At 37.3% G+C, this 20,084-nt stretch overlaps 2 protein-coding genes across 2 annotated transcripts; one reads left to right on the top strand and one right to left on the bottom strand.

Moving 5' to 3' along the window:
* The first annotated feature begins 8,786 nt into the window (after positions 1–8,786).
* LOC135209118 (nuclear pore complex protein DDB_G0274915-like) lies at positions 8,787–11,966 on the top strand. The gene is made up of 3 exons (XM_064241751.1): positions 8,787–10,401; positions 10,953–11,100; positions 11,831–11,966. The coding sequence occupies exons 1-2, from the start codon at positions 8,798–8,800 to the stop codon at positions 11,056–11,058; spliced, it is 1,710 nt and encodes a 569-aa protein (XP_064097821.1). The 5' UTR covers positions 8,787–8,797; the 3' UTR covers positions 11,059–11,100; positions 11,831–11,966.
* A 3,646-nt stretch (positions 11,967–15,612) lies between these two features.
* Positions 15,613–19,940, bottom strand: LOC135209116 (general transcriptional corepressor trfA-like). Its single transcript, XM_064241748.1, has 3 exons — positions 19,240–19,940; positions 16,907–18,142; positions 15,613–16,141 (listed from the first exon to the last, which is right to left on the bottom strand). Exons 1-3 carry the CDS (start codon positions 19,725–19,727, stop codon positions 16,003–16,005), a joined length of 1,863 nt encoding a protein of 620 aa, XP_064097818.1. The 5' UTR covers positions 19,728–19,940; the 3' UTR covers positions 15,613–16,002.
* Positions 19,941–20,084: the final 144 nt, after the last annotated feature.

The following is a 20,084-nucleotide window of genomic DNA, read 5'->3' as shown; positions in this document are numbered from 1 at the left end:
TATATCAAAATTCATTCTATTTTGAAATATATCCTATTATGGGTCAAATTTATCCAAAATATGTTCTATTATGGGAAAAAACATCAAGATGTATTCTGTCTTCCTAAGGCAAAATAAACCTAAAGACAAAATGTAAAACTTAAAACATTAACCATCATGACAAGAACCATTTAGACACATCTGTCAAAACCAGCTGTTGTCGCTATGAAGACTGACAGACAGACAAACAGCTTTCCCGGCTCGGTCCTTCTGTCGAGGAGTAGGAGGTGAGGGAGGGAGGGAGGGAATGTACCGTTACTCGACCGTCTTTTTTTTTTTTTTTTTTTTTTTTTTTTTTTTTTTTTTTTTTTTTTTTTTTGTCACGGTCACGGCCGTTGGGACGGTATACAAGACCGTCTCCCCTCCCCCCTACTTCCTTCATTCCATCGCCCCACACCCCCATACCTCCTTCAAACAACACCTTTACTCACAAATAGACAAATGATAAATGCACGTGCTCAGTCGAGTGAGGGCAACATATGCTGGATTCCTGTTTACGAATATCTACATATGTGGCGATATCGTACACACACACACACACACACACAACGTACAGTACATACGCATCAGTCTAAATATGCTGGTTATTTTGTCTGAGAATTTTGTGTGTATGTAAACACAAATGCTCTCTTTGAAGTCACCTGCTTTCAGACACCTATTGTCAGGTCATTTCCGTCACCTGTTGTCAGGTAATTCCGACACCTGTTGTCAGGTATATCCAACATCTATTGTCACGTAATTGTCAACACCTGTTATCACATAATTTCCAACATTTACTTTTAGGTAATTCCAACACCTGTTGTTAGGTAATTTCCAACACATGGTGGCACGTAATTTCCAATACCTGTTGTTAGTTAATTTCCAACACACATTGTCAGGTAATTTCCACCACCCGTGGTCATGTAATTTCCAACACACATTGTCTCGTAATATCGACAATTGTTGTCACGTAATTTCCAACACACATTATCACGTAATTTCCAAAACCTCGTCACGTAATTTCCAACATTGTTGGCCCGTAATTTCAAACACCTGTCGCACGTAATTTCCGTCACCTGGTGTCACGTAATTTCCAATACCAGGTGTCACGTAATTTCCAACATTGTTGGCCCATAATTTCCAATATTGTTAGCCAGTGATTTCCAACATTATTAGCCCGTAATTTCCAACATTGTTAGCCAGTAATTTCCAACATTATTAGCCCTTAATTTCCAACACCTTCCGCACGTAATTTCCAATACCCTCTGTCATGTAATTCCCGACACCTATTGCCACGTAATTTCACGTTATTTCCAAAACCTCTCCGGAGGCGAGTGTGCACGGAGACGAGGTCAACTACCAACTGACTGATTATCCGTTGTTGTTTTTGATTAAGCAGCCCGTAATTCAGGAGTTGATTATCCCGGAATTCCGACAAGACATTGGTGTCTGCGAGCGGAAAAGTAGTGCAGGACAATAGGAGAAAAAATGGCGTCATTTCATGATCCTTTGGGTTTCCTCACACCTGAGAAAAAAGTGATAATTCTCGCTCCGACAAGAGGAGAGTTTCCTCATACGTGTGTCGCGAAAGCTTGACGCGTTTTGCGTCCGGGGTTGGCTTCCGTTTCGCGAATAGATTTGCGTATTTCACGAAAATGCGAAAAAAAAAAAAAAAAAAAAAAATTTAAATCATCGATTCGTCTAAGTCTGTGGTCGATTCGTTCTCTGGGGATACCCGATGTTTCTATCGAGGGGAGGGGTAGGGATATGGGGGGGTCGTGTTTTGTAGTTTTGGACGGGGCTACCGCAGAGTCTGACAACCTGACAACCTGTCATCACTTATAATTTCCAACGCCTGCCAATTACTACCTATTGCCAAGTCATTTCCAACAGCTGCTGTCAAGTAATTTTCAAAAACCTAGTGTCTCATAATTTCCAACACCTTTTGTCACGTCGTTTCCAACACCTACCTTCACGTCATTACCAACATTTATTGCCAAGTATTTTGCGACAACCTGTTGTCACGTCGTTTCCAACATAATTTCCAACACCTTCACCTTGCACCTGCTGAGATAATTTCAAATATCTGTTGTAACGTTTTTTCCAACATAATTTCTAGCACCTTACACCTGTTGTCATTTAAGTTCCAACACCTGTTGGCAGATAATTTCAAATACCTGTTGTCACGTCATTTCCAGCACCCATTGATTCGTCATTTCCAACACCCGTTGACACGTAAATCCCAACATAATTTCCAACACCTTGTGCCTGTTTTCACGTGAGTTCCAACGCCTGTTGCCAGATAATTTCAAATATCTGTTATCACGTCATTTCCAACACCTATTGTCACTTAATTTCCAACACCTGTTGTCACTTAATTTCCAACATTTGTTGTCAGGTCATTTCCAACATTTGTTGTCACTTAATTTCCAACATTTGTTGTCAGGTCATTTCCAACATTTGTTGTCACGTAATTTCCAACATTTGTTGTCACGTAATTTCCAACGGACGAGCCAGACAAAAGCCGAAAGAAAGCCAAAACCCACATCACGAAATTGGAGCCAGCTAATTACAGTAAAAAACAGATCGGAAGGCGATCAAGTTATCCGTTCCAGAACGACTGGTATCTGGATCAGTTGACGAATTAATTGAAATAATTGAAGAAAAACTCTTTAAACACCATCCCGCGGGGGCCAACGCCCCCCTGACTCACTCCCCCCCCCCCCCCCCAACAGACTCAGTTATTACCGTAATGACAGTCATTGGAAATCACAAAACCAGAGTCTATAAATTTCTCTAAATAAAAATAACCCAATTTTGGTTAGTTACGCTTACGGAGAGAGAGAGGAGAGAGAGAGTGGGAGGGAGGAGACGAGAGGAGAAGAGGAGAGAGGGGCGACAGAGAGAGAGAGAGAGAGAGAGAGAGAGAGAGGAAGAGAGAGAGAGAGAGAGAGAGAGAGAGGAGGAAGGAATTATTAAAAGGGATGGATATTAATTAGATTCTGCAATATATATATATATATATATATATATATATATATATATATATATATATATATATATATATGCTTAAAAAATCACAGTAGATGCACGTGACTTCATAAATAAGCGAATCCCACAGGAAAATGATAGTCAGAAATCCAAGCGCTTTCGTCTTTACTAAGACATTGTCAAGGAGCTAATGAAATACAATTGGAGAGAAAGGTCTCAGGTACACAACAAGATCAAGAATACCAGATGGTTAATTGTCAAAAGGGTAAAAATTAAAAGAGATAATCCAGGATTTTTGGATATCACACGGTCACAATCCTAAACAGATTTGACCCTAACAGAAATTACAAAGTATCTTTACAGTCCAAAACATGTAAAAACTGAATATACTAATTTCGTTGCTTATATTTATCTACAACATTTTTCATTATGAAAGCATCAAGTTTAAATAAACCAAGACTTTAATTTAGAACATTTCTATTATTTGACTTGATGAAACAAGATTCAATGATATTCCTTTTAACTGTGTCATTACATGGGATTAAGGCTCTTGCTTGACTCCAGTTAATAGGATGATCTAAATCTCTCATATGTACGAATAATGCATTCGATATTTGCCCAGTTCTTACAGAATACTGATGTTGTTTGAGACGTTGTGAAAGAGATGTACCGGTCTCTCCGTAATAGACTTTATCACACTTTTTGCCAGGAATTTCATATATGCAGCCTGGAAGATCTTTAGGAGAATTTTTAATCACTAAACTCTTAACATTAATATTACTGAAAACAACATTTATGTTAAAAACCTTTAAAATTCCAGGAATATCTAAATACCTTTCATCATAGGGTAGTTTTAGAATGTTATGCTTACTAAATTCAAGTTTGTCATTAGTTGAATAAAATGTTTTTCTAGCTCTTTTCCATGCCACATCTACAAAAGTCCTTGGGTATTTAAGTTTCAATGCAATATCATAAATAGTTTTAATTTCAGCCTCAATAAACTGCGGGCTACAGACACGTAAAACCCTCAGGAACATCCCAGAAAAAACAGAGAATTTAACATTTTGATGGTGATTGGAGTAGTAATGAACAAAAGAGGCAATGTTAGTTGATTTTCGAAAGACTGAAAAGGTGAAATTTCTATCATTTCTATGGACAGTTACACCAAAAAATTCAAATTACAATTTCTTTCTTCCTCTACAGTAAATTTTATAGAAGGGACTAAATTATTGAAATTATTAAGGAATTCCTGGAGATTTTCGTGAACTGGCCAAATACAGAAAATATCATCCACATAACTAAACCATATAACTTTTTGGGGCAAAATTCTTGGTAAGAGTTTTGTCTCAAAAAATTCCATGTAAATATTTCTAAGGACAGGAGATAAGGGATTACCTATAGCCATGCCAAACTTTTGTACAAAAAATTCCCCATTAAAATAAAATGTACTATCTTTGATCCATAACCTTATGAGACTAATTAGGTTTGCTACACTTAAGGGAATGTCATAACGTTCTAATTCATTCTCCAAATTGAAAAGTTTAAATTTGAATTTTGATTTTAATATGGTTAGTTTTGATGTAGTCTCTTTATTTACAAAAGTGCCTGAAGATGACTTACTTGAATATTTGGAGGATGAATTAGAACGTCATGACATTCCTTTAAGTGTAGCAAACCTCATTAGTCTCATAAGGTTATGTATCAAAGATAGTAAATTTTGATTTTATGGGGAATTTTTTGTACAAAAGTTTGGCATGGCTATGGGTATTCCCTTATCTCCTATCCTTAGCAATATTTACATGGAATTTTTTGAGACAAAACTTTTACCAAGAATTTTGCCCCAAAAAGTTATATAGTTTAGGTATGTGGATGATATTTTCTGTATTTGGCCAGTTCACAAAAATCTCCAGGAATTCCTTAATAATCTCAATAATTTAGTCCCTTCTATAAAATATACTGTAGAGGAAGAAAGAAATTGTAATTTGAATTTTCTTGATGTAACTGTCATAGAAATGACGGAAATTTCACCTTTTCAGTCTTTCGAAAATCAACTAACATTGCCTCTTTTGTTCATTACTACTCCAATCACCATCAAAATGTTAAATTCTCTGTTTTTTTCTGGGATGTTCCTGAGGGCTTTACGTGTCTGTAGCCCGCAGTTTATTGAGGCTGAAATTAAAACTATTTATGATATTGCATTGAAACGTAAATACCCAAGGACTTTTGTAGATGTGGCATGGAAAAGAGCTAGAAAAACATTTTATTCAACTAATGACAAACTTGAATTTAGTAAGCATAACATTCTAAAATTACCCTATGATGAAAGGTATTTAGATATTCCTAGAGTTTTAAAGGTTTTTAACATAAATGTTGTTTTCAGTAATATTAATGTCAAGAGTTTAGTAATGAAAAATTTTCCTAAAGATCTTCCAGGCTGCATATATGAAATTCCTTGCAAAAAGTGTGACAAAGTCTATTACGGACAGACCGGTAAGTCTCTTTCACAACGTCTCAAACAGCACCAATATTCTGTAAGAACTGGGCAAATATCAAATGCATTATTCGTACATATGAGAGATTTAGATCATCCTATTAACTGGAGTCAAGCAAGAGCCTTAATCCCATGTAATGACACAATTAAAAGGAATATCATTGAATCTTGTTTCATCAAGTCAAATAATAAAAATGTTCTAAATTTAAGTCTTGGTTTATTTAAACTTGATGCTTTCATAATGAAAAAAGTTGTAGATAAATATAAGCAACGAAATTAATATATTCAGTTTTTACATGTTTTGGACTGTAAAGATACTTTGTAATTTCGGTTAAGATCAAATCAGTTTAGGATTGTGACCGTGTGATATCCGATAATACTGGATTATCTCTTTTAATTTTTACCTTTTGACAATTAACCATCTGGTATTCTTGATCTTGTTGTGTACCTGAGACCTTTCTCTCCAATTGTATTTCATTAGCTCCTTGACAATGTCTTGGTAAAGACAAAATCGCTTGGATTTCTGACTATCATTTTCCTGTGGTATTCGCTTATATATATGTATATATATATATATATATATATATATTATTATATATATATATATATATATATATCTATCTAATATATATATATGTGTGTGTGTGTGTATGTATTATATAATATATATATAATATATATATATATATATATATATATATAGATAAATATATATATATATATGTTATATATATATATATTATGATATATATATATATATATATATATATATACTTATATATATGTATATATATATATATGATATATCTATATTAAATATATATAGTAATATATATACATATTATAACGTAGATAATATATATATATAGGATATATATATATATATATCATATATATATATATATATATATATATTATATAATACTATATTATATATATAATATATATATGTATATATATTATATATATATTATATATATATATATATATATCTATAAATAGTATATATGTATATATATATATATGTATATATGTATATATATATATACATACGTATATATACATATATATATACGTATATATATATATATATATATATATATATATAATTGTTTTTCATACTAAGTGGCTGGACATACATACATACATACTAGAGCCACTACTTGCAAAAAAAAAAAAAAAACTATCAGAAAATCGTAAGAATGACGAAGCTGAAAACAACTTTCGCCCTAAACGAAAATGTTTACGAAAGAGAAGAGATGTAAACAATCATTATTTTCCCAGATTCCAAGAGAGAGGGAAACTGATGTGAGTTTTCCCTCAATCAAATACGCGAATGAGAAATAGCAATTGAAAGCAAAACTACTGACGTTTTTTGTTTATGTTTTTTTTTTGTCTAACTTACGGTAGAACAGAAACCGTCAGTCATTCTCAGTATGACGTAATTTTTTTTTTACTAGAACTTTTGGAATTATTTTTGTTTATGTTTGTTTTAACTTACGGTAGAACAGAGCCCGTCGGCCATTTTTAATATATGACGTAATTAGTTTTATTTAGGATTTATGGATTTATTTTTGTCGATATATATTCTTTTTTATATATTATGGTAGAACAGAGCCAGTCGGTCATTTTGATTGTATGAAGTAATTTGATTTATTTGTTGTTTTAGAATTTTTTTCAATAATTTTTTTAATTTATTGAGTTTTTTTTTTACTTGTGATAGAACAGAACCAGTCGGTCATGATGATTGTATGAGTTTTTTTTTTTAAGAATTCGTGGAATTTCATTATATATATTTTTTTAAATTTTAACTTACGGTAGAACAGAACCAGTCATTCATTTTGATTGTATGAATTTTTTTTAGAATTTATTTATGCAATTAAAAAAATGAATCATGAATAATTTTCTAATTATTTCTTAATACAAAAATAAACGAATGAAAATTAATCACTAATTCGAAAGTTTTTTTTCAAGCTTTCTAAAGGAAAAGTAGGAAAAAATATGCAAAATAAAAAAAAATAAAAAATATTTTTTTCCAGCGTTTTAATACTGAAGAAGCTTTCTATTCTGAATGATTGAATAGAGAGAGAGAGAGAGAGAGAGAGAGAGAGAGAGAGAGAGAGAAAGCGTGCAGCTGTTACTTATGGTTCTGATTTCTCCAATAAGAGGAGAAGGCTGTAGGCTTTCTCAGACAGACAGACAGGCAGGTAGCTCAGTTCCTCTTATCTTAACAGCTACTGTTTTTAATTTCTAATTTTATTTTTACCAACCTTCCCTTGTAACTAAATTCATATGTATTTTTTCTACATTATTTTTTAAAACTGATATTTTAAACCTCTAATAAAAGATAAAAAAACTTAAAGAAATTATTTTAACCTCTCCACGATAACCAAATAGTAGTAAACATTACGTTGTTTATATATATATATATATATATATATATATATATATATATACATATTTATTTATTTATAAGCATAGGCTATACATATACAAGTCAACATACAAATGAAATATTGCAGAAGCAGGCATAACTATATAATATATATATATATATATATATATATATATATATATATATATATATATATATATATTATATATATATATATATATACACACACACATATATATATATATATATAAATATATTATATATTTATAAGCATAGGTTATATATGTACAAGTAACATACAAATGCAATATTGCAGAAGCAGGCATAACTAACTATATATATATATATATATATATATATATATATATATATATATATATATATATATACAAGTCAACATACGAATGTAATATTGCAGAAGCAGGCATACCTATAAATATATATATATATATATATATATATATATATATATATATATATATATTAATCTTATTTTTACATCAAGTAATGAACTACGCATTATATAAACCAGTTCTATCGAAATACAAAAAACAGCACATTTGAAATCTCAAAGTTATCTACTGCGTTATTTAATAATACTTTTGCCAACAAATTACGTCAAACTGTTACGTCACCTTATTACGAAGCGAAATCTGTTGTATGATCAGTTACGTCACAGAAGCTCTTCCCTCCTATTCCTCGAATTCCATAGATGCTCACGATGACGTCACAGCTCCCGCCTGCTTAAGCTGTTTACGATTGGTTCAGACGGCCGTGACGTCACACACAACGGTCAGAGAAGAGTAATTCACGCCGATAAGTCTAAGACCAACGCTCATTCGAAACGCCAGGCGATGGATAAGTGGTTCTCCGTCGTTCGTAAGGTGCGTCTGTCGTAAAAAATGTTTTTGAAAAATGTAAAATTAGTGATATATTACTCCATTGTTTACGAGATCTGCTGCGTCTCCTGCGGGATTTTAAAGATGGACACGGACTACGAAAACGTCAAACCGGACGCGATGCGCTCAACCAGCGTTTCTAACTCTCGTAGTAAAGCAAGTTCGAAAATATATAACGAAACGTTTGAAGCGTTAGCTAAAGTGTTCGACAGATTCGTGAAGGCTCACGTCACGGAAAGCAGAGCGAATCCGAAGTCGTATTTGTCTTGGTTTAGCGAACTGTCGGATTCGCAACTCGAGAATAAGCGAGATGGGTCATCTCCTTTAATACCAGCGAGGTTCTCGGAATACCTTACGTTATTTCGCGATTTGGTAGAACGAAAAGGCGGAATGGAGGGTTCTAATACGAGAAAAACGCCAAGAGTTCAAACGAACGCTTCGCAGGAAGGAGAATCAAGTGCTAAATCGCGCGTACGAAGGCGCGACAAGGGCGTGATGTACTTACCCGTCAGAGGAGGGGGCGGCTCCTCGTCTTCTTGCCCATCGTACGCGGACACCGTAGCCTCCTCCCTCACCCAGATGGCCTTCGCCTCGATGGTCGTAACGGTCTTCAACGCCGTCGCCAACATCGCCAACAACATCAACAACAACAACCGCAACGACAACATCAACAGCAACAGCAACATCGACAGCAACAACGCGAACGTGGCGAGCAACAACAACAACGCGAACCAGGTGAACATCATCATACCTCCGCCAATCCCTCCCGGAAGAAGCCTCGAGTTCAAGCGGAAGCGGCAACAGATTCTTAGACTCAAGAAGATCAGCAAGAAACTTCTCGAGCTGCAGAAGGCCAGGGACCAGACTAAAAGCAGAAGTTCGAGGTCTGTTAAGGAGAAAAATGGAATTATAATTAAAGATATTGTTAAGCCTATGCCGAAAACTTCCTCAAAATCGGCTGGTTTAAGCAAACCTGTAGCTAGGCCTAAGACAACAGGTACCATAAATGTTTTGAATGAGGCTGGGCCTGGGCCTATGAAAATTAATTGTAGATCTAGAAAAGCTTACGCAAGAGCAGCTCTCAACACCTTGCGGGCGGCTCAGGAGATCTTATCCAATGCAAATGTAAGGAGCAATAATGGACGCATAGATCCTGCAGATAAGAACATAAAACTTGCAGACAGTAAAAACGTAGAGAAGAAGAATAACGTAGAAATTGACAGTATTTGGAAAGTAGTCAATCTTCTTCGACAAACGTCAGTATATAATTCCAGTACTAGACCGAAGTGGCAAGATTTCAAATCTAGTGTTACTAGGCCGAAGTGGCAAGATTTTGGTAACCAAACCAACTCCAGTGAAACAGGAATAAGGCGGCAAACCTTTAATAACCAAAGAAATATCCTTGGCAGTGACTTACGACAAACGAAAACATCTTACGGTAACGGGAAAACGACGAATAAATCCGTCATCCAGAAAGCTAAGAGTAACGACACGGTCGAATCCGCTCTACTAGACGTGTGCTCTCCGGCGCGTCACTTATGTGACTCCCTCGACCCTCAGTCCACAATCGACCCGAATATCGTCGACCATTTAGTTCAGATGGGAAGGTACCGTAATGCTTCAAAGTATTCCATAACTTTTTACTAGTCTCCTACGTGATATTTTATCAGTTTTGGAGCGTTAATATGATATTCTAAACTTTCAGTATCCTATTAGACTTCTAATAAGAAGGCTATATTTCAAAGCCCTATTTCCATGACATTTTTTTTTATCTAATAACCATTCTATCAACGAATATGATAATTAAATCAATTTACACACATCTTGTAAGCTTATATTTCATATTTTCGACATTTTTCCCGCTTTTCCAATTCGAAATTTTATTGTTTCTGATACATCATTTTATGTCTTTTCAATTGTCTCAATGTACTGCTTCCTAAAATTCATAAGGTTGTGGTTGCTATAGCTAAATAATTTTGCAACTCTGCCCCGAACTCCATTCATTTGTTAACATTTTTACAAATTTAAATTCATTAATAATCTACTGAGGTCTTACCTATAACTAATGTTACTCCTTCTCACCACATTTATGTCATTCCTGGCTGCGTCAAATTCGCTGGGTCATTTACTATTTATTCCTCTTCTTCATCATTTGCAGATGGCGTGATGCCGTGTTGGGCCGCCAGAGACCCTTCCAGGTACCATCTGGAACCGTGACCCCTGGATTTACCTGTCTCCAGGTGACTGCGGTCTGCCAGTCATAGTTGAGGAAAGACTGGGGTTCACTTCCACTGGAAGTTTACGAGGTGGGGTTGGATTTCCGGATGTCGTGAGCTGGTTTTTGTTTATTTTTATTTTATTTTGTTATCTGTTTCGTGAGAGGACTCTCTCGAGAAGAAAGTTGAGAGTTCCTTCTTTTATTAAGGTAAAGTTAGGGTTTTTGGTTTTTTTTTTTTTTTTTGAGAGAGAGAGAGAGATATCCATTTTATAAAGGAAGAGTTGGGTGTTTTGCTTTGAAGAGAGGTACCTCTTTTAAAAAGGAAAAGTTAGGTGTTTTGCTTTTTTAAGAGGTACCTCTTATATAGAGGAAAAGTTGGGTGCCTTGCTTTTTCGAGAGGTACCTCTTATATAGAGGAAACATTGGGTGTTTTTATTTTTCGAGAGGTACCTCTTATAGAGAGGAAATTGCCTTGCTTTTCGAGAGATAGGCCTACCTCTTTTATAAATGGAAAGTTAGGTTTTTTTCCCTTTTTAATTTTCACTTCATTGCTTTTTCTTTTATCTTGCGAAGTTTAAGAAAATATTTGTCATGGAAATTCTTGGATTTTAGAATGATCTACACATACGATTTCTAAAGTGCATAAGCATTGCCATCACCTAAACATAACATTTCTAAAAATATTCTCTCTCTGGTTATGCTGATTTTTTCTCCTTTATATAATATTTCTAAAACTTATACCAGAATTATTGCAATTCATTAATGACATTTTTACCTCCACTTAGCCTTTCTAATCACAATTTTTTTTTCTCTCAAAGATTCCACAAATAAAAGGGGACGAATGAAGATGAGACTCTCTGTGTTTACATACATCCTCTTCTTGGTGTTGGCTGTGGGAAGCCTGGCAAGATTTCGACATAGAGATGTGACTGAAAATCGCCATATTACATCAAGGAATTCATCACCTGATTCATTGAAAAGCGAGTCTCCAAATGTAGAAAAACACCCCAGAGATGATAAACAAAGTACATTTGCGCCCACCCATCTTAAGAACGGAGGAATATTCAGTGAAAAGAAAGCAGTTACAAGAGCAGAAGAACCTGTCAACGGGATACCTGGAGTTGACTCTAGAAAGCTAAAGGAGAAGATGTACAACCTCCTTGGGAAGATAAGGACGCACCCTGAGGCTGCCATTTACACCTTGCTGACCGGAGAGGTTCCACAGGAACATGTCGACAAGTACGGTACAGGTATGAGAAGAAGGGACACTCCTGATAACGAATTCTCCTCAGAGATGTTAAAGCAGCTTCTGAAAAAATTCACGCGTCCTCATCGAAGGATAAGAAGACCAGAAGGAAATCCCGTAGAGAGAAGATGTCCAAATCCTCCCTCCAGCATCAACGACCTGCCAAAACTCCCGAAGAAGTCACCGAAGGCCCCGAGACATTCTCAAGGGCGAGACGGAGCAGCAAAGGCGTCATGTACTTGCCAATCAACCACGCCCAGCCTGATCCGTGCGTCCCTCCGAAGGGCTCCAAACTCATGGAAGCCCTCCCGCTGGTCTTCCTCAGCACGATCCTCTCCGTCGCAGACGCCGTGGGCAACGTGATCAACAACATCAACAGCAACAACAACAATAACAACAACAACAACGACAACAACGTCAACAACGACAACACAAACCTCGGGGCCAACGTCAACAACGCGAACCAGATTAACGTCGTGCCCTTGGGAGGCCGGGCCCTTCGGATAGCTAGGGCGATCATGAATTCCATCGGGAGGATGGCCATGGGCGTCTACGAGGCTGTAGTGCCGTCTGCGCTGTGGGGGACGGATACTACTGGCGAAGTGGGGACAGATACTGGGCAGCTGGAACCGGGTACTGGAAGGGTCTTGAGGAACCCAGCTGCTGAGAAAACTGGAGATGTCTCTGTAGCAGTGAACAGATCTTCTGATGACCTTCCTTCAGCAAAGAGGCATTCCATAGTCAAACGGCAGGACACAGAGGTATTCAAACACCAGGATCTCTTCAGTACATCCAACCTAACTCCCACTGCTGAGAAATTATCTCACTACGGAACACACTCCAGTGACAAAAATGTTTCTTTGCTATTTGATGATGCTGAAATGCATCATCTGATCAATTCGTGTACTGGCAAGGATGGAAAGCCAGTCGATGCGCATTTGTTACACAGTGAACTTTCCAAAGCTGAGCGAGTGTTTCAACTTTACTTAGACAAATTAAGAGAATACATTCCTTCGATCGTTAGCGAAAAATAGTGCAAAAAATGAGCCAAGAACTTTATTGTGCAGAATCTCCAGTTACTGAAAACAGCACTTGATGTGTCAGCAAATATTGTTAATGTTTTTTAGACTACAAAAAGAAAATGAACTGTTGACAAATAAACTAGATATTGGAAGATTCCACGTTGTTAAAGTGATGTAATAAATAAAATAAAGATAAGCATTTCAACTTAATGCCCTAGTTTGTTCGTTTGCCTTATCTTTTCTCCTTATAGAAAGGTAGACCATTTATGAATATTCAGGGTCAAGGACAATGGTTCCAAAGTGACCTTCTGACTCTATCAATCAATGAAATGTTGGCCTTCGTTTCGTAGAAGCAGTTTATAACCTGTGTTGAGCTGAACGCTATCATAACGTAATCATAAATTATATGTGTTTTCATTACTTGTTCGTCTAAACTCTCATGAAGTGGAAACAGGCAAGGTACTTAATCTGATGATAGTTTAGTTTGCGACGGATGGGTTTGATATATTTGAATTTAAATTCGTTTAAGTAGAATATCTTACAGAGTGAAAGTCCATGAACATATATATGATAAGACTCGTCAGAATGACCCAAGTTTGATGCCTTCTTAACACGCTCAAGTAAACAGCAAACTCGAGGTAAGCAATGCATTCGAGGTCATTCACTTCCTCCCAAACGATCCTTGAGGACGACTATTACACTCGCCCTCCATCCACTTCTTCCCCCTCTCTCTTACCTCGTCAAACTCGAGGAGGACGAACCCTCTCCTCAATTACCAGAATAGCTGACGAAGGCAGCCGGGAAAAACAAAGGAGAGTTGATTTACGTCTTGCTTTTGTTTGTTCGACAAACAAAAGCCTCTTGTGGGTCCCCTTTGTCTCGTGGCGTGTCGCGCGGACATAACTCCGCCAGTTACGGGGCTGTTGAGGTTCTCCATGACCCTGGGGGTATAATGACCTTTGGAATACGTTTCTGGGGAGGTTTTCCCATCACAAGGGCCTTATGCATCCATGAAGGACACAAGTCCCGCAAAGGGTTAGACTAACGCCTCTGCCTTATAGATACAAATCTCCCGTAGGAGGTTAGTGCAGCCAGAGCACCTCACGTGGTGCACTGTAGGCATTGAGGGTCTTTGCAGCCTCCCTTCAGCCCCTAGCTGCAACCCACTTCCATTCCTTTATCGTACCTCCGTTCATATTCGCTTTCCTTAAACCTCTCCTAGCACTTGTTTCGCAGTGCAACTGCTTTGAGGTTTTCCTCCTGTTACACCTTTCAAACCTTACATCTAAATTCTCTTTAAGCGCTGAATCACCTCATAGGTCCCAGTGCTTGGCCTTTGGCCTAATTTCTATTTTCTCATAGATACAAACCATGCGTTGCTGATGCACACGACAAAATCTCTGGCATATCCCTTTAACATCGCCAACAATGAATCAAGACGCCCTTCCATCTCCTATTAAGCCATTTCAAGCGGCTATTAGCTTAATGACGATAATCACGAAGTATGTTAGTTTATGTAATTAGGGCAGGTTGTCATTAGCTGTCGCATAATCCTACATGACGGGTAATTAGCGTAGTGTGAATGACACCTATGCATGGGGGAGTGATTTTTCATATTTAATTTAACGGGACAGCAGACTAACGCTTCTGCGTAAAAGTGATACTCACGTGTATAAAGTATTTTGTCATGAGGAAAACGTCAATAAAATCACATTAAAACACATAATGAGGAAATCCACACATTATTAATGATGACGTAACTATTATTATTATTATATCAATAGATGAAACCTATTCACATGGAACAAGCACACCAAAAGGGCCACTGACTTGAAATTCAAGTTTCCAAAGAATGTTGGTTTCACTAACCACTATAGCAGCGGTCCGTAGCTGAATCAGCGATAATTTAGATATACCTGTGCTGCTAACTGCAACAGGCATAATTTGCAGGCATTATCCTGGATGATATAATTAGACTTAATAACTCTAAGATGCTGGAATAATTATCTGTTAAAATGACCCAGATTATTTCGCTGCAAAGAGCTGTTATTTCTAAGATGTTGGGAATAATTAAAAGGGAACAAAGAGGTATATTACATTCTGAACTAATTTACGTGTTTTTACAGTTTACCAGCTGCCTCAGATATATAATTAAACTAAGATAAATATTTCAAAGTTACTGTATACCAGGTAACGTTTGTCAGTATTCACTTCATAAAATAAGATATAAATTGCCCAAGATTATCGAGCAATGAACAACACCAAAAGGTATATAGTCATATGACTGAAATAATCCATATTTTGTCCTTTATTATCAATCATCGTACAATGAATTGGTGGACAGGAATATAAATGATAACTGAACAAAGACAAAACTTACTTTTGGTAGGGTAATAAGTGCCTGGTTACGCGCTGAAGTCACCACAGTTCTAACACTAGGCAACATTTGGCAACTCACAAAGTGCCAACGTCAAGCTGCCATTAGTCACTAGCAATCTGAGCTAGTTTATTCTTAAAATCACAATAAACGTCAAAATTAAAGCCCTTTATGATTCTGACGCGTGAATGAATAATGCCCACTTTGTCATTTGTAAGATTATAGGTTAATGGCTGTGTGTAAGAGATGAGAAATTACAGTTACTGGTGAAAGAAGACTCACCCTATTCTGTGTTAAAACACCTCTCATTTTGACTTATAACAACGGCCTTACCTCGAAAAGGAATTAAACTGCCGAAGAAGAAGGAGAACAGAGAGGAAAGAGCAGACCACACTGCTGTTTCGACAGGGCCATTTTGGAGAAGTCTTCGAAAGTAACACCTTTCTCGTTTGATCTCTCCGACTCCTTCCGATGGGCAACGAAGCTGTTGGTAAAAATGGTGAAGAAATTTATCAATAAATTTGTAAGTAAGGAATAGATTGAAAGAGAAATGGTAGACTTCTATCACTGGGTTCTGTTAATAGAATTCTATTAATTCTATTTTTCACTAAATTGCAACTATATTAAGAGGGAATATGAGTATTATTTCTGCTCTGTTTAAAAATGGATTGACTTCCTCGAGAATAAAGATATTCTACGAAGAATAGTGAAGAAAATTATTAATAGATTTAGAAATTAATACAAATTGAATAGAAAGTGATAGAATTGCTTCCTTAATAAGTCCTACTGATAGAATTCTACATTTCATTAACATACATAATATTTTAAGAATTATAAGTATTCTCTTTATGTCGTAGAATATGTATTGTAGACTGAAAATATGAATATTTCACGAAATGCAAAGATATCATCTTCAAGTATTTCGATAACACCTCTGACAAGTCTACAAAAAATTCTCAAAAGAACTGTTGATAACTGTAATGTATATATAATTATTAATAAATGTTTTTGATTTCGTGAGAGATTTTAATTTTTTACGATCTAATATCCAAGGTTTTTACTCATCTTCGTTAATTGTTTTACCATTTATTAAAAACATTAATCCCTTTCAATAAAGAGGCTTTAAAACCATCAAGTATGTGTATAACGGACTATTCAGTGCATATTGTGACTCTCTTGTCTATAATATCATGTTATCTACCTCACTCTCTCAGACCGTAAGTAAACTGGAGAGGCTGCAGCTACTCACCTTGCAAGCAACGCTACCCAAGAACTCATCGCTTCTTCTTCTTCTACTTCTTCTTGCAGCGACTGACAAAGACGGAGCCACACACAAGAGGGGTTGGAAGAATTCACACCGCGGAGCAGCCATGCTCTCATCTCGTACATCACTCTCGCCGAGATTTCGGGAGTTTTGGCCCTCTGGAAGAAAGTCGTGGCATCGCTTTCAGTTCGGCCTAATGCGCTGTTTTGGTCTTCTGTGGAGAATGGTGGTGAAAGTGGATGCTTTTCATCAATGACGTTCATCTTCTCATTCTTCTTCTTTGCTTTCCGTCGAGTGATTTTGCTTTCTGGTGAACCGAAAGATGATTGTGAGAGAGTTTGGAAGTTTCTCTGGCTAGTAATGACGCTGCTATTCTTAGATGAATTGTTACCAACCTCAGTTATTCTTGGAGAATCCTGTCGTCCGAAGAAGATAGGACTAGGCCTACTTTCTGCGCGAGTTTCAGTGGTACTATTAGTCTTTTGAGCGTGGTTGTCTGAGGCAGAAGTATGCGTTTTATCAATCTTTATAGGCCTAGTTACTCTTCCTGTGTAATCTCGATGACCATCTCCTGTTTTTGTATAGTTCCCAGAAGGGCTAAAAGTCTTTCTTGTATCATTCTTAATAAGAGAGGATAGTGGTTTATCTGTATAATCCCTAATAAGACTAGATATCCTTCCAGTAGTACTTCCATCAACTCCGCCCTCCCTCCCAGAAGGATTCCCATCATGCATTGGTGTTCTCCTTGCAGGAGGATTCTTAGGCCTAGTGGCAAAACCCTTCTCCTCCTCTTCTTCCCTGATCAGTCTCTCGAGCATCTCATCTAGGCTAAGAGCAGCTTCTTTCATCCTCACATCCTTCCAGGTGTCCCTCAAGAAGGGGGAGGAGGTGGAGGAAAAAGAAGAAGAGGTCTCCCGCCTCCTCCTCCTCCCTGGAATAGGAGGCGGCAGCATGACGTTCACTTGAGCGGCGTTGTTGACGTTGAGAGACAACTGGGCGTTGTTGTTGGCGAGGTTGTTGTCCGTGTTGACGTTGTTGTTATTGTTGTTGTTGTTGATGTTGTTGCTGACGTTGACCACGATGCTGAAGACCGTCAGGAAGATGGAGAGGAACGCCATCTGGATCAGGGAGCTGCCCGCGGCGTCGGCCGCCGTCGGGCACTGTACCTTCTTGGTGCCTCCGACGGGGATGTACATCATGCCCTTGTCGCTTCTTCGAACCCTGAGGGGAAATGGCCTATATAGATATCTATCATGCTTCATATAGTTGTGATTTATAGCAACTTTGATATTGAAATCTAATAGTTTGTTTCTATAGGCCTAAAAACAATTAATTGTGCTTCTATTGGCTTGGATTTCTAGCAAATTTGATACTGAAATCTAATACTCTGTTTCTATAGGCCTAAAAGCAATTCATAGTGCTTCTGTTAGATGTGATTTCTAACAACTTTGATTGTTTCTATAGGCCTAAAAACAATTCATTGTGCTTCTATTAGCTATGATTTCTAGCAAATTTGATACTGGAATCTAATAGTTTGTTTCTATAGGCCTAAAAACAATTCATAGTGCTTCTGTTAGATATGATTTCTAACAACTTTGATTGTTTCTATAGGCCTAAAAACAATTCATTGTGCTTCTATTAGCTATGATTTCTAGCAAATTTGATGCTGAAATCTAAGTTTGTTTATATCGGCCTAAAAGTAATTAACTATACTTAAATATTGCTACTGAAGATCTGATAGCTTGTTTCCGTAGGCCTAAAAGCAAATAACTATACTTTAAACTGCTAAGATATCTAGCCAGTTGGATGCTGAAATCTAATAGTTTGTTTCTGTAGGCCTAAAAGGAAACTTCGTCGAATCCTCAGGGAAAGAGGCATACAGATATTCATCATGCTTACATTAAATATTTTCTATAATCTCCACCTTTGTAAAGAGAGGTCTTTCAATAACGCAAATTGCCCTTTTAGCTACAAGTTTTAACACAGTACAACGATTATTATTTACAGAAGAGTCTGTCCACGATATCTGTCAATCCTCCAGACAGACGAACTGTCAGAGAGAAGCAGAGATATCGAGCAGTTCAAGGAAATTTACACCAAGTCAAATAGAGACTTTCACGAACATAGACAGTGAGGCATACAGACAGGAGAATAATGGTTAATTAACAGAATATACAGACAGAAATAAGCCAAGCAAACAGCTATAGACAGATTCAGAGAGCAAACGGACACAAAGACGGATAAGTTAAGCGACAGGCAAGACAAAAATGTTCCCATAGTCGGGTTTTGAAGGCAGGAAATTAATCACCCGTTCTTACCTTCCCGCTGGACTGTCCGTGGCGTTTAGCGAATAAGACCCACGACCCTTTCGTAAACCCAAGGTCACGGGAACTCCCTCGTTATCCGTCAGGTCCCTAAAGACCTTGTGAACAGCGTCAGGTCCCGTCACGTGACGAAGGTGTTCCCGTAGGAGGGAATCTGCGCCTCCTGAGGTGGTGGACTTCGAGGCTCCTACGAGCTGCTGGTGGGCTTCCCTGTGATGGAGGAAAGTCTGCAGGAGAATCGCTCGATAGACTTCGTTCTTAATCATTTCTCGAACTGTTCCTTTAGGTTTATTATCCGCGGTACCAGCGGAAGCGGCGTGCTTACTGGAAACTTCCTTGATGACCTTCGCGACGCAGGCATCTCTAGACTCATGTAATAGAGCGTTTCCGGCTTCGGGTGCTAGAAACATCTCCGCTGATAGCGCAGTTCGAAACGAATAAACGGCGAATACGAACACGCACTTCGTAATAACGACCGCCATTTTCGTGACGGGCGAATAAAAAAAACACTTCGCGATTATTCAGATCCACCAACGAGGGAAAAACTAAAGCGTTTCTTACATCAGCTTCGTCATGTCAAACGATCGCACGGAGACGCAACTCCCGAGTTTCTAAGTAAATGTTACGAACGCGAGGTGACCTCATTTTAATAGTTTCGACGGCTGCGGGAGAATTGTCGTAAGTGGCGGACTCGTTAAGTGGTAAGCGAGGAATTTTTCTGGCTAGAGCAAATTCCTCCTGCGGTGGCGTAAGTGTGCACGAACGTGTGGAATAACACAATTGTTACGTTGGTCAAACTTTGGCTATGCGGTTCCCGCGTGATAGTCACGGATATCGTC

The sequence above is a fragment of the Macrobrachium nipponense genome, chromosome 37 (assembly GCF_015104395.2).
Source record: "Macrobrachium nipponense isolate FS-2020 chromosome 37, ASM1510439v2, whole genome shotgun sequence".
In the NCBI taxonomy this organism is placed as follows: Eukaryota; Metazoa; Arthropoda; class Malacostraca; order Decapoda; family Palaemonidae; genus Macrobrachium; species Macrobrachium nipponense.
This window is presented reverse-complemented; position numbering and strand designations above follow the sequence as displayed.

What these genes read in the sequence shown, in the direction of transcription:
- LOC135209118 (XM_064241751.1), top strand. Translation starts at nt 8,798, where the DNA reads ATGTTTTTGAAAAATGTAAAATTAGTGATATATTACTCCATTGTTTAC. An exon ending in CATTTAGTTCAGATGGGAAG is followed by an intron (nt 10,402 to 10,952) that starts GTACCGTAATGC and finishes CATCATTTGCAG; the next exon opens with ATGGCGTGATGCCGTGTTGG.
- LOC135209116 (XM_064241748.1), bottom strand. Translation starts at nt 19,727, where the DNA reads ATGGCGGTCGTTATTACGAAGTGCGTGTTCGTATTCGCCGTTTATTCG. An exon ending in ACGGACAGTCCAGCGGGAAG is followed by an intron (nt 18,143 to 19,239) that starts GTAAGAACGGGT and finishes ATTTCCCCTCAG; the next exon opens with GGTTCGAAGAAGCGACAAGG. An exon ending in TGGGTAGCGTTGCTTGCAAG is followed by an intron (nt 16,142 to 16,906) that starts GTGAGTAGCTGC and finishes TTTTACCAACAG; the next exon opens with CTTCGTTGCCCATCGGAAGG.